Source organism: Phyllobates terribilis, unplaced genomic scaffold (assembly GCF_046119375.1).
Source record: "Phyllobates terribilis strain yellow unplaced genomic scaffold, ASM4611937v1 Scaffold_4__5_contigs__length_816908805, whole genome shotgun sequence".
NCBI lineage: Eukaryota > Metazoa > Chordata > Amphibia > Anura > Dendrobatidae > Phyllobates > Phyllobates terribilis.
This window is the reverse complement of record NW_027362764.1, coordinates 125,704,566-125,718,423: the sequence shown is the minus strand read 5'-3', so window position 1 is coordinate 125,718,423 and position 13,858 is coordinate 125,704,566. Positions and strand designations below refer to the sequence as shown.

Sequence of the window (13,858 nt, the reverse complement as noted above, 5' to 3'; positions counted from 1 at the left end):
GTCCGCTCTCAACAGTACTCCAAATACAGACAGCTGCTGCAGGACCACCAGGGAAAAAGTTACAAACCCCAGCTATTCTATTGGCAGCAAGCAGTAGAAAAGATTTCATAGAGTTATAGAAAATGCCAGTAAAAAGGGTCAGAAAATATAATATAATATACACACACACACACACACACACACACACACACACACACACACACACACACACACACACACACACCAAAAGGGATCATAATACGGAGCTCACCAACAAAACTCTGGTTTTTCGTTTCCCATAATGGAGCAGCTCTTACGCCATTAGCTACCAGCGCAAAAAAGGCCTTCTTCACCTGCAGAGGAGAGAGACTGAGACGTGAGCGTGGCTTTAAATTGGGTTTATACCAGAGGACAACACATCGGTCTGCTTCACGTTAGGAAGACAAACTGAATTTATGTCCCACATGGGTTCATGGCATAACTGAAGTAATAAGAGGCAGGGGGGGCAAGGCTTGTTATATGTTGATTTTCAGGATGGTCCTGGTGTGTGTTCTGTAAAAGTAATTGTTGCATTACTGAGCCCAGCCGGAAACCATAATAATCAGTGGGGCCCCTGCATCACTTATATAACTATTCAGCTTTGGACATGAATTTCATTGGTCTGTTCCTAAAGAAAAACACTAAAACAATTCCAGAGTGCAGGTATAAACCCAATCTAAGAAAAAGAATGCAAAAATAAATAAAGAAAGAAACCCTATTATAGAATAGAGACCCTGGTTAGAGTCCTAGGGTTCAGAGAGTCTTTGGTGCACAAGGCGCTGCAGTTAGCGCTCCGCCTTATATCTAGGACATTAGAAGAAGCAAACACCTATATACTACAGTGCCGGCCGGCAAAAAAAGATAAAAAAACAACTTTACATGTAAAATCCACATCATGATTTCATTTGTTAAAAGTGCACACAATGGGGGAGATAAACAAACGGTTTAATAGCAAAACTGGCTTCGTAAAACCTAAATACTAATTAATGACGGTATAATAATTGTAACAAAATATCCACAATAAAACACTTGAATGTTAAAATTTTGTGATTTTGTTGAACTTGTAAAGATTTTTTTGCCGGGACTGTAATAATGAGTGTCAGATTACAACCTTATACCAATGAAAAATTAAGGTGTAAAACACAAAATCACTGACATCTGCGTCCATCAGTCCTTCATCACCAGTAAGGCTAGAAAACGCTCTCTTTATAGACATTGGGACATATCTTAGGATGACTGGTGGGTTTATTTCTGGACTGTGGTTGCAGAACATCTTCACACCAGCAGGATATTGGCCAGGTCGGCAGTAAACTCATGGACTTGGTGATAGCAGTGATAACCAGTGCACCTCCAAAGCCAGCATAACTGAAGTTTAAAAGTGTTTGTCCAGGCTTGGGGCTTAAGTCTGCAGTCACTGACTACAGATTTGGGAATCCTCAAAGTGCAGGATTTGCATACATGTGATCACGTACCAACTAGACGTGAACAGCCTCGCTCAGTACTAGTGAATTGAGTGAGGCCGGACAAGTCTAGTCGGAATGTGGCAGGAAGTATGCAAATCGCATACTTGCGGTCACATGACCACCCACATCTGGAACAAGAGAATCCTTACAACACGCACATTGAATGCGGTAGACTTGCGATTCCCAAGTCTGCAGTCACACAGTGACAGCAGACTTACGCCCAAAGCCTGGACAACCCCTTTAAGGCCCATTAAATTCATTCTTGTCCATATGTTAGAACTGCTCCAGGTCCAGGCTTTGCAAAGATAATACAGATGCTGAAAAGCACAATTATCAAGGCTCCTAAAGAGAGTACGCATTTAAAAAAAATTTTGGATGTACTTAAAGCACCACTCCATTTTTTTTTTTTTTTTTCAGCGCTGTAGTGGTGCTTTAAGTGTAAGCCCTGGTGATATACTCACCCTCCGGCGTCTTCACTGGTTTTCAGCACCACTCAGGTCCGTCGGCGCCATCTTGTGAGCACGGCTCTGACAGACGGAAGTCAGAAGCTACGTCACAAGCTCTCAATGCAAGTCTATGAGAGCCAGAAAGTAGCAGAATTGTATTGAAAATTGACCTTTGACGCTCTCCAGCAGGTCACTTCACAGGAGACTGACCGGAGCAGCAGGAACCAATGAAGGAGAGTATATGACAAGGGGCAGGGGATTTACATAAGGGGCTGTCATATTCTGATGCACTCCTTGTCTAGGAGACAGACCATGTCTGATTAATTAGACTGCAGTGGTGGCCAGTCCTTTAACAGCCATACACAATGGAGATCAAAATACCTCCGATCTTGAGAGCGGAGAGGATTTTTAACAACCAAATTGCAAACACTTTGCAATTTTACCCATTTATGATGTGGAGAATAACCCTTTAATAAACTAGAAATGTCTCTTGGCTTTCTGCGTTCATGCCATAGACTTAGAATGGGATGCAGGGTGCAAGCATGGTCAGCTGCAACATTTAACTTCCCATGGCCGAATAGCCCTTTGAGGTTTTTCCCATGCATCAACTTCTCCTGTAAAACAGCCAATCTCTCGGGCTAATAATGCTGAGGTTGCTCAATAGCAATGATGAGTGCAGTCCAGTGTTTTTTTTGCTTTAAGTGTACTGCAATTATTACTATTTATTCCTTTAAGACTTGTTTGTTCTGTACATGAAACAATTATAGCGGTCAGGGATTTCTCCTTCATAGAGAATAACAGGAAGGATGCAGGCTAAGTCTTCAAGAAACGGAATTCCCTTTGTTGGATTCTAGAATTCTTCAAAGCCGCCTGCAGACTAAGCTTCAGGCCGGGGCCGGGCGCTGCATGCTCTTCTAGGCGGCTTTGTATTTTCTTTTCCTTTATTAATTCCTGTGTTTTGGTCGGTTTATGGGTCAGAGTTTATATTATGTCTAGTGCTGACATTTAACCACAAAAAAAAAAATATATATATTTTTTCTTATCCAGTCACTTTCTAACTATTTTGTGGGACAACGAACATTCCTTCTGCAGACAAAACTGACTCCTAACATCCAAATTATTACATAAATCTCTGTAGTGAGGTCATTCGCTCCTAGCAGATTGATTAAATGGATTTTCTTGTAAATCATCCTGTACTTTTATATTGATAACCTATCCTCAATATCAGATCAGTGGGGGGGGGGGTCTGACACCTGGCAACCCCACTCTGGTGGATGTGAACATTGTGCAGAGTGGACCACCACAGCGCCACACTGTTTGGTAGTCGCTCCCAGGTAGTGCAGTACATAGAAGCGGCCACTAAACGGTGTATGGCACTGTGGCGGTTTGCTCTGCGCACACTACATCCAGCCGCCATTGGAGCAGATGACAGCTGATCAGTTGGGGTATCCAGTGTCAGACCCCATCCAATCTGATATTAAGGATATGCAATCAATATAAGTACATGACAACCCTTTTTATGAGTGGGAGATCTATTTTCTGGATTATATATATTATATTATATTATATTCTGGACCCTGAAATTAGACACCAATACAAAATCACCTAAACATTTTAGCATCACTATCAAATCTCGTCATTATGTACACAGTTCAGGCATGCGTTACCTGCGGATCCATTCAACTCCTCCTGGCTGCAAAACAAGGAGAAAATGGGGAATATAAAAGCTCCGTTGTGCCATCAGAGGAGCAAGTCTCACTCTTAATCCAGAACCTGTATATGGGGTAGATCAGACCGCTGCACCCATCTTATACAGGCAAGTAAAGCCCCATTTTAGCAACACTTGGGAACTCTTTAGACCCGTTATTTAAGTATAAAAATCTTTTTACAATACATACACAATTCAATAGCTAGCTTTTAGCAGAAATAGCAATAACAGGAAAACTCACTTGTAAGGTAGTGTCAAACACAACAAGCTTGGAGCTGGTGGGCACAATGTCATAACACTTGTGGGATTTCATGAAGCGCATGTAGATGTCACTCTCCGATTCTTCAACAGCTGGAAGAGAAAAGCGAGAGTCAGTATCGTCCGGATGTATTCTAGATAAGAGTCGAGTAATTCACCACATGGAAATAAAAATTACAAAAGAAAAAAAAAAAAAAATTATATAGATCTAGATGGAACTGGCAGCCTACATTTGGGAGAACCCCATGTAAAAAAAAAAAAAAAAAAAAAAAAAATAATAATATTATACATACATACATGGTCACCACTTCTACTTGTATTTTCTAAGGGGGGGGGGGGGAAGCAATTCTGGAGCAGCTTTTCTTAGATTTCTGTTGCCATTCCTCCATTGTTCCTCTTGGATATGTAGGAATAAATTGATAACTGGGTGTTACCAGTCTCCTTTTCAAAGTGGCGAGTCCACACACACGGCTTGATAGTGAGAATACTAATTAGACTGTCAGACTGTAGGGACCCCCCCCTCCAAGTATTAACTAAAACTTACATGACAGGGAGATCTCCTATAGATTAGAATCTGCTGGCATATCCACACTGACATATATACCTTACAGAAAGGTTGGCCATCAATATCATATGTGAAGGGGTTCAAACCCCCGTGGCACCATCCACAGATTCTGCCTTTAATGCAGGGGATAAGCAGAAACCAGACCTCGCAGGAACACGGGTGCATATAAACATAAAAAGCATTCCAGTCACCCCTGCAAACCCTAGGTTTTAATTTTCCAATAAAGAAGAGATGTTCTAAAAGGACGGTGAGTGAGATTTTTCCTTTATTTTTCATACACACACACGATGAGGTGGGTATACGCACACACAATGATGAGGTAGGTATACACACACACACACACACACACACAATGATGAGGTAGGTATACACACACGATGAGGTGGGTATACGCACACACAATGATGAGGTAGGTATACACACGAGACCTTTTAATCAACTAGACTAAAATTTGAATCTATATTTTCTCTGGAATGCCAAATCATTAAGAGATTACGGTATATACCTAGCTTTAATCACGGTTTGGGCAGCATGGATCAGCAGACTGGCTCCCTTTATACAAGCAAAAATCTGCTCATGTCCAATCTATTAATGTAAGCGGGAGAAGCCCTTATCTTTTGTGGCACATCAGAGATTCACCTGCTGCGTCACTGCAGATCATCACCCTGGTCTACATAGCGCAGCATCCTCGCTCCTGGGCTCCGGACAGAAGCACACCTAGTTCTATAGATAAGAGGCATCACTGCTCTCACCCACCGCAGTAGAAGGAGCAACAGGGGACAGAAATAATGGAGCTGACCACAGAAGACAGTCACTGCTCGTTTTCTTAAACCTTCCTTTTGTCCGCATTGAAAAATGTATTTCTAGACCTGAAGTGATGAAATGCTCTGCACGATTTGTGTCCTTCCATTTTATTTATTTTGTTACCAACATAGGAATTGTGCAGATTTAGATGTGAACCCGACATGCTGCAGAGATGAAGACCCTACAGAAGTGTTGACCCTGCTGAAATCCTCACAATCACACGAGTTCTTGTCAGCCAGCGCAGGTTGCTTTTTTTTTTTTTTATCATGTAAAAAAAAAAAAAAAAAAAAAAAGCTGAAAGTGAATGCAAAAGGGATCTCGAACATACATACATACCTCAAAAAAATAAAGGGAACACTTAAACAACACAATGTAACTCCAAGTCAATAACACTTCTGTGAAATCTGCCTGTCCAGTTATGAAGCAACACGGATTGTGAATCAATTTCTCCTGCTGTTGTGCAAATGGAACAGACAACAGGTAGAAATGATCGGCAATTAGCAAATACCCCCTATAAAGGAGCGGTTCTGCAGGTGGTGACCACAGACCATTTCTCGGTTCTCATCCTTTTTGGCTGTTTTGGTCACCTTTTCATTTTGCCATTGCTCTCACCCCTAGAGGTACTGTAGCATGAGGCGGCGTCTACAGTACAACCCACAGAAGTTGCTCAGGTAGTGCAGTTCATCCAGGATGGCACATCAATGCGAGCTGTGGCAAGAAGGGTAGCTGTGTCTGTCAGCACAATGTCCAGAGCATGGAGCAGATACCAGGAGATGTGGAGGGAGCCATAGGAGGGCAACAACCCAGCAGCAGGACCGTTACCTCCTCCTTTGTGCAAGAAGGAACAGGAGGAGCACTGCCAGAGCCCTGCAAAATGACCTCCAGCAGGCCACAAATGTGCATGTGTCTGCACAAACGGTTAGAAACCGACTCCATGAGGGTGGTATGAGGGCCCGACGTCCACAGATGGGGGTTGTGCTCACAGCCCAACACCGTGCAGGACGCTTGGCATTTGCCACAGAACACCAGGATTGACAAAGTCGCCACTGGTGCCCTGTGCTCTTCACAGATGAAAGCAGGTTCACACTGAGCACATGTGACAGACGTGACAGAGTCTGGAGACGCCGTGGAGAACGATCTGCTGCCTGCAACATTCTTCAGCATGACCGGTTTGGCAGTGGGTCAGTAATGGTGTGGACAGCACAGCCCTCCATGTGCTTGCCAGAGGTGGCCTGACTGCCATTAGGTACCAAGATGAGATCCTCAGACCCCTTGTGAGACCATATGCTGGTGCGGTTGGCCCTGGGTTCCTCCTAATGCAGGACAATGCCAGACCTCATGTGGCTGGAGTGTGTCAGCAGTTCCTGCAAGATGAAGGTATTGAAGCTATGGACTGGCCCGCCCGTTCCCCAGACCTGAATCCGATTGAGCACATCTGGGACATCATGTCTCTCTCCATCCACCAACATCACGTTGCACCACAGACTGTCCAAGAGTTGGCGGATGCTTTAGTCCAGGTCTGGGAGGAGATCCCACAGGAGACCATCTGCAACCTCATCAGGAGCATGCCCAGGCGTTGTAGGGAGGTCATACAGGCAAGTGGAGGCCACACACAATACTGAGTCTCATTTTGACTTGTTTTAAGGACATTACATCAAAGTTGGATCAGCCTGTAGTGTGTTTTTTCCACTTTAATTTTGGGGGTGACTCCAAATCCAGGCCTCCATTGGTTAATAAATTTGATTTCCATTGATGATTTTTGTGTGATTTTGTTGTCAGTACATTCAACTTTGTACAGAACAAAGTATTCAATGAGAAGATTTCATTCATTCAGATCTAGGATGTGTTATTTGAGTGTTCCTTTTATTTTTTTTTGAGTAATATAATATATATATCCACAGATGATTTACTTTCCCATAACAACCGTACTTTTGGCAATTAAGATAATTAGTTTAGTTCCCAGGATATTTCCGCATGCCCAGAATTTGTTCTAATGGATTTTTCTGTAATTTTGACTAGCAGAACATCCAAAACAGCAGACTTCAGCCCCATGTACAGCTCCTCCTCCGCACCCCATGCTTTCCTTTTAGAGAACATACACATAGGTAAAATGGCAGCGCGCAGAATGTAATAGTCTAAGCTGGCATCTGCTACAATTTGGTCCTAGATCCTAGGACTACCAAGTCTATAAGGGAGGGGAATATGCACAAGTATTCTTCATCTAAGGACAGGACATACACCCCAGTCATATGCCTAGCCCCAATGCAAAATATACTGGGCCCCTAACCTGGTCAGTCATTGCTGCATACAATCACTTCATTGTACAGTAGATTATACACACCTTGTCTCTAATGTATACGCCCCTATTGGAGAGATTATTAACTTAATTGCAGTACCTGGCAGCGGCCATAAACAGTGTGATGGCGCTGTGGTGTCTATCTACATCTGGCCAACGCTGGAGCTGTAACAGTTGATTATTGGGGGTTCCAGTGCCGCTACTCCAATTCTCATGATCGGTGGTGGTCACAGCGTTTGCCAATTACTGGAGTTTCAACCTATGAATCCCTTGTCTACAAAGATGGAGGAGAATCCCATTACCTCTAAATGCATTAACACAAAATATGCCTGGTTGAATTTAATGGTCCAATACCATAGAGGATAAATCTATGGGATAAACACCACCAAAAAAAAACAACAGGAGTGGCGTTGGAGTGTCAGAAGTCTGAACGGGAACCAAACAATATCCTTCAGTTGATGAATTCAGAATGCACAGTTGGAGGGATTACACGTCTCATCACCATATACATAGCCATAGAACACAAGGATTTTTTTAAGTTACATTTCACTGGGGTCACACAAATTGTCCAGACCACGGAGAAAAATTCTTCATTTTATGAAAATCTAAAAAATCTAGGAATATCCTATGCCGCTGTGTCACTTGTACAGAAGGAGCAGTACGGCGAGGAATCCCAGCGCTGCCATCTGCTCCATCAGCCTCAATTCTCTGCATTTTTTTGCATCTTCACATATTTGCTGTTTAATTAAAGTAAGAGTTTTGCAATTCCATTGGGTTAAAACAAGATCTTGGCAGAGTGACAGTGAAGGAATTCACAAACAGCCACAGCGTTAAAACCATTTGCCCAAGTGCATGTTTACATTAGCCAACCGAGACCATTAAAGGTCCACCGACTGGCCACAGCAGTAATCTAATAACCTGTCAGGAGGGAGTAACCAGACTTTTAGGGTAACGGCATGTTACATACATTTAGTATTTGCAGCAGAAATTTCTGAACCAAACACCCTGCGGTTTACAGTACAAACAATGAGAGATTTCTGAGTTCTCGTGCACCGCTCGTTTATTCCTTGCGAACTTGAAACAAAGCATTTTTTTGTGTCAATTCCTTCAGCATTTCACCTATTCAAATGTCTACTGATGGAGGTGGGTGGAAAAAAAAAAAAGAAGACGATGCACACAAAAAAAATGGGCGTATTTTACACAGTATTTTTCCTGCCAAGTGACATTTTTAGTGCAGACATTTCTGCGGCAAATATTCTACATGTGCACATAACCTTTGCGGTAGATCGTCTCACTCAGCTGCACATAGAGGTAGATACAGGAACGCGGTCTCTTTAAATATTACACTGGTTTTATTAAAAATAATGCATAAAACCAGAGCAACATTAGCAAGACAAACACGACCTTCCCGACTTAACAGGAAAAAAAACAAAAACATAACATATGGCACAGTCCTTGTTCCTACGGGAATCCTCCCGCTTCAGGAACAAGCACCACACGGTCCAGTTTCCTTAACATGAACACCACAGCTCCAGAGCTTGCACCTCCAGACCCACCCCACACCAAATGCTCTAGAAAGCTGGGTATTTATCCTCTGGACTCCTCCCACTCTGCAGCTGTACAATCATCCTAGCACTAAACATGGCTGACTAACCCCTGTCAGCACTTAGTGTGCTGGATCATTTTTTTCTAGGTTTAGATTACTGAAGCCAACAATCTCAGTGCTACATATCTCCCCTCTAGTACTTTGCCAGTGACTTTGTCACACCTTAAGAGGCTGCTGCTGTGAACAGTGTTAGTCCGGTAAAATAATAATTTAATAAAATTTTTAAGCAAAAATTAAGCACTTTGCTTGTTTGTGTCAGGTGATCGGCAGTCTGTTCACACTACAAGATCAGTAGTTTGTTCCTGATAATTGCCTGGTGAAAATGCACTTTATTGCGTTGTCTGCCTGTACAGACAAAGCAGCTTTGACCCATTGAGGCCAGAAAACCTCTGACAGTGAATCCTTTGGCATCTGGCACCAAGGAGATTGTTGCAGTGACTGGCTTCTATGGATCAAACTTTTTTTCCCGCAGCACATCCCACTGAGGCTCGGACCTGTGGCAGTGAACAGCGGTCAGCATGGGCACTCTGATCGGTATGAGGCTATGGAGCCCTATACACCACTGCAGGCTGCGATGCTCTGCATCCTGACACCTTACTGTCATGGCCAGCATAACCTTCAGCAGCAAGTGCTACAGTAGCTCTTCTATGGGATCAGACCTGATAGCTGAACATCTGTTTCCAAATCCATGACCCAGTCACTAGTTCACCAGTTATCCTCATTTCTTTTCCCAGGTACTAACCACAGTATACCAGTGACTATAACAAGACCAGGTCATTTTGGCAACACAATAGCACTTACCAAGTCACTAAGATCTTTACATTTACCCCTTTTTATTCCCTGCTTCTCTCACACACACACACCATCTTCAAGAATTGATTGGTCACTTACTGCCCAAGACATGTCAGGAGAGCTGGCAGGATCACTATGGCCTACATTAGGTTTTCTTGTTTCCATGCATCAGGTAGAATGTTAAACGAGTACAAAAATAACAAGATAATGAAGATCATATATCAAGACGTTCCAGATTCATGCAGGTTGGGAACAGCGATGGGGGTGACAATAATGCAAGAGAACAGTTTTTTATGCACACACAAATAGTTGTGACCTGGCATGAATATTGTAACCAGCCTGATGTATACGTCTGCTGAAGAAGTCACTGCCGCCTGATCTCCCCAGGGAAGCTTCACTAACCTAGATGTGGTGCAGCCATAAATGTACGCCGTCATCCAGCCTCAGCCTTACCTTTTTATAGATGTGAAGAAAGAACGATCAGTCAGACCTGAGCAGAAAATTATAGGGCAGTGGGATCAGTGCTGACAAATGTTTACTTGTGGCCTCAAAATATAGAGTCACCGCTATTCTTAAGTCTATATATTGTAGATACTGAAGCTTTTTATAATTTAGGCTCTATAAACTAAGAAACCTCAAGAGAAAATTCATTACATTATTAGTTTTTCTGGCACCAGCTTTAGAGCAATTAGTTATTTTTCACCTCTCCACACATTTCAGAACTATGGGGTTTAGCAGCAGAGCACGGGCTCATTTGCTTTAACAGATTACTATTACTGGTGTCAGTTTGTGCTATCAGGATATGTATTATATTCCTCCATGGAGCTTTTGCAGCATTTTTTTTAGTGCATTTTTCTACCAGCCGACACATTGTATTTTACAGTACCGGCAAAGTAAATGAGTGGTCAAAAAAAAAAAAAAAAAAAAAAAAAAAAAAGAAAAGAAAAAATATTCAAGGGCTGCATTTTTTCCCTCTCCTTGTGCTTTGAGCTGCTGGACAGTCGAGAGCCACAGCATGTCAGTTGTTTCGGAGTTCTTCACCAATTCAAATAAAATGGGGGAGAGAAGGAAAAAAAAAAAATAAATTGAGGTTATTCTCGTTTTAGCTGTTAACATGCTCATCACAGGATGGGAATCCAGCAGCTGGGACCCCCCACACATTCAGGGCTTTGCATTATCTATGGGGGTCTGACTGGTATCTGTATTCAACCATCTCTGGCAGTTCCATCAGTAATGATTAAAGGGATGTCCATTGCTCCATTAAATTGGGGAACTGCAAAGCCCTGTTATTGGGATCAGCAGGGAACCAATAGTTGATGAAGTCATCACTTATTCTGCAGGTAGGTGATAACCTGCTAAAGTGCCAATAGCCCCAAAATTAATCTGTCAGCAGGGTTTTGCCATGTAATCCGAGAGCAGCATGCTGTAGGGGCAGAAAGTGTTTCCAGTGAAGGGTCACTTACTAGGATGCCATTTCAATACAATCAGTGTTTTATCAGCAGGAAATTAATTATCACTACAAGACTAGGGGCCTTGTGCCTCCTAGTCAACTGCTGTCCCAGCCCCAAAGCTGTCAGTGGTGTGGGCGGGTTTATAAACAGCTCAGCATTTGAGCATTGCAGGAGAAAACAGGGATCACATTTGTTGCACCCAGTAAACCAAGCGATGCACAGCTGGAAACCCAGATTCAATTACTGGTGAAATTTTGCAGCATAATTTCACACAATCTGCAGTGTGGATGAGATTTGGTTGGATCTCACTCACTTTGCTGCTACTGAACACGAATCTGTCTTGGTCGTGTGCACACAGGAGCTCGGCAAGTGACAAGACAACTCTGATAACTCTAGTGTGGTCAGTCGAGCACTCGTGTGGCCAGCAAGACTAATTTTCATCCTTTCGAAGTAAACCGTAAAGGTTCCCATTGAGTGACTGCAAGCAGAGATCTTGTAAATTGTGAAGGACTGATAATGAAAAAAATTGTATAACTTTTCACCATTCTGCTGAAAAGGCAATTCTCCTTTAAGAACAAGTCACCTCTGTCTTATTGACAGAGCACTGTGTTCCGTCATCACTAGAGACATAGTGAAACCATTCATGGCCACTGGATGGAGGGGCTAAGAAAATTAGGTTAATTCCACCAAGGTCTGTATTAATGCCACAAATCCCGGCGTCACACAAACTAACAGCATAAGGCCAGTGTCACATGTCTGACATTCAGAGTCCAAGGACAGACCGGGCACCGGTCCCTAGACCTGAACTCAATAGCCTCATATGCCCACGTGCCTAGTCAGATCAGGGCCATAAACTTGCAGCCGGCCTGGACATGGCAATCCGCACTTACACTGTGAATATCGGATGTGTGAACCTGGTCCAGGAGGGTCAACTAGCTGTTTTTTTATATTTAATCCATGCACAGCATAATATTGGGGCTAAAAAGTTAGCAACTGTTGCTTTGCAGCGCTGGGGTCCTGGGCTCAAATCCCACCAAGGAGTTTGTATGTTCTCCCCGTGTCTGTGGGTTTCCTCCGGATTCCCCAGTTTCCTCAGACACTCCAAAGTCATACTGATAGGGAATCTAGATTGTGAGCCCCAATGGGGACAATGATGATAATGTCAATAAAGTGCTGTGGAATTAATGGTGCTATACAAGTAAAATAAACAGCCCAATTTCAGAGATGTTTCACTTACTAGACTGTTGTTTCAATACAATCTGTTTTATCAGCAGGAGATTATCACTAAAGGACTAGGTCTCACATGCAGGCTACATCAGTGTAACCCCACCCCTGATTGGCAGCATATAGTGTACATGATCAGCAAGCTGCCAATCAGGTGTGTAGCCAGTGTTATACAGAGCTCAGCAGCAGATAGAATCCCTGTTTTAATCAAAGCTAAAACAAGCAGTCCAGTAAGGGATATATTGCTGGAATCAGGGTCTCATCCCCTGCTCTCATATTACATATTAATAACCTGATGACAGATTAGCTTTAAAAAGTTGCAAAAGTTCGGCAAATTGAAAACTCCCTGCAGGGAGGGCTGGTGTGAGATGCAAGGAAAAAAAAAGGGACATTAAAGCTGTATTTTGTGAATCTAAAAACATCTGGACAAGCAAAGTTGTCGAGGAAAAATAAACAAAAGGATTACAACTTAGAAAGGATCTCAAAGCGAACAGAGATTAAGGCACAGATACTAAAGCCGCTAATAAAGAGCAAGTTAGTCCCAAAGACTGGAGAAGCAGCAGTGATGAATCTGGGCCTTATGTTTACTAAGTATCATATATAATGAGACAGACGTCCGCAAGTCTCCTGTAATCCGCACGGAGCCATTAAGGCCGACCAGATGTCCGCTACTCAGGTAAGAAGCCGTGGACCAAACATTATCTCACCGAACCTGCGGATTTAGGTTTTATATCAATAGCCATTACCATCAGACGCCATGGTTTGCGATCACATGTGGGTATGGGATAGAGTTATTGGCTGCATGTATTGCACAGATGACAGATGTGTTTCCCCTGCAGCAATTAGTGGTAAAACTGCGCACAATGAAAGCACGGCCAACACCATGTACATGAAAATACATAAATATTTAAACCACCCTTCACACAATGAATGACATTAATCCGTTTTTGTAAGAACAGCACTGAACCTGCTGTGATGCCCGTGAGGCAGATAAAGGGGGCCATTTTTTAAAGGTTAGATTCTGCCTCTGCTCGTCACCCCCACTCTTTACCCATGGCTTCCTATGATGACCGTCCTGCCATGAAGGAGGTAGTTTTCTTTTCCTTCACTATACACTCCCTTGTCGCTGCTTTCAGAAGCTCCAAGTGAAGGTAACAGATTCATGATAAATGTCTGTACATGGAAAGGTTTCCTTAAAGGGGGTGGTTAAAGGTTCCCAAATTATGG

At 42.9% G+C, this 13,858-nt stretch overlaps 1 protein-coding gene across 4 annotated transcripts in view; it reads right to left on the bottom strand.

Moving 5' to 3' along the window:
- The window catches only part of PRKAG2 (protein kinase AMP-activated non-catalytic subunit gamma 2), a 389,933-nt gene that overhangs the window by 17,591 nt on the left and 358,484 nt on the right, over positions 1-13,858 (bottom strand). For all 4 annotated transcript variants that reach the window (XM_073677718.1, XM_073677719.1, XM_073677721.1 and 1 more), the window contains 2 exons: positions 3,877-3,986; positions 251-332 (listed from right to left, as the gene is read on the bottom strand). In XM_073677718.1, coding sequence (XP_073533819.1) covers positions 251-332; positions 3,877-3,986 — 192 coding nt within the window. The remainder of the gene's footprint in view (positions 1-250; positions 333-3,876; positions 3,987-13,858) is intronic.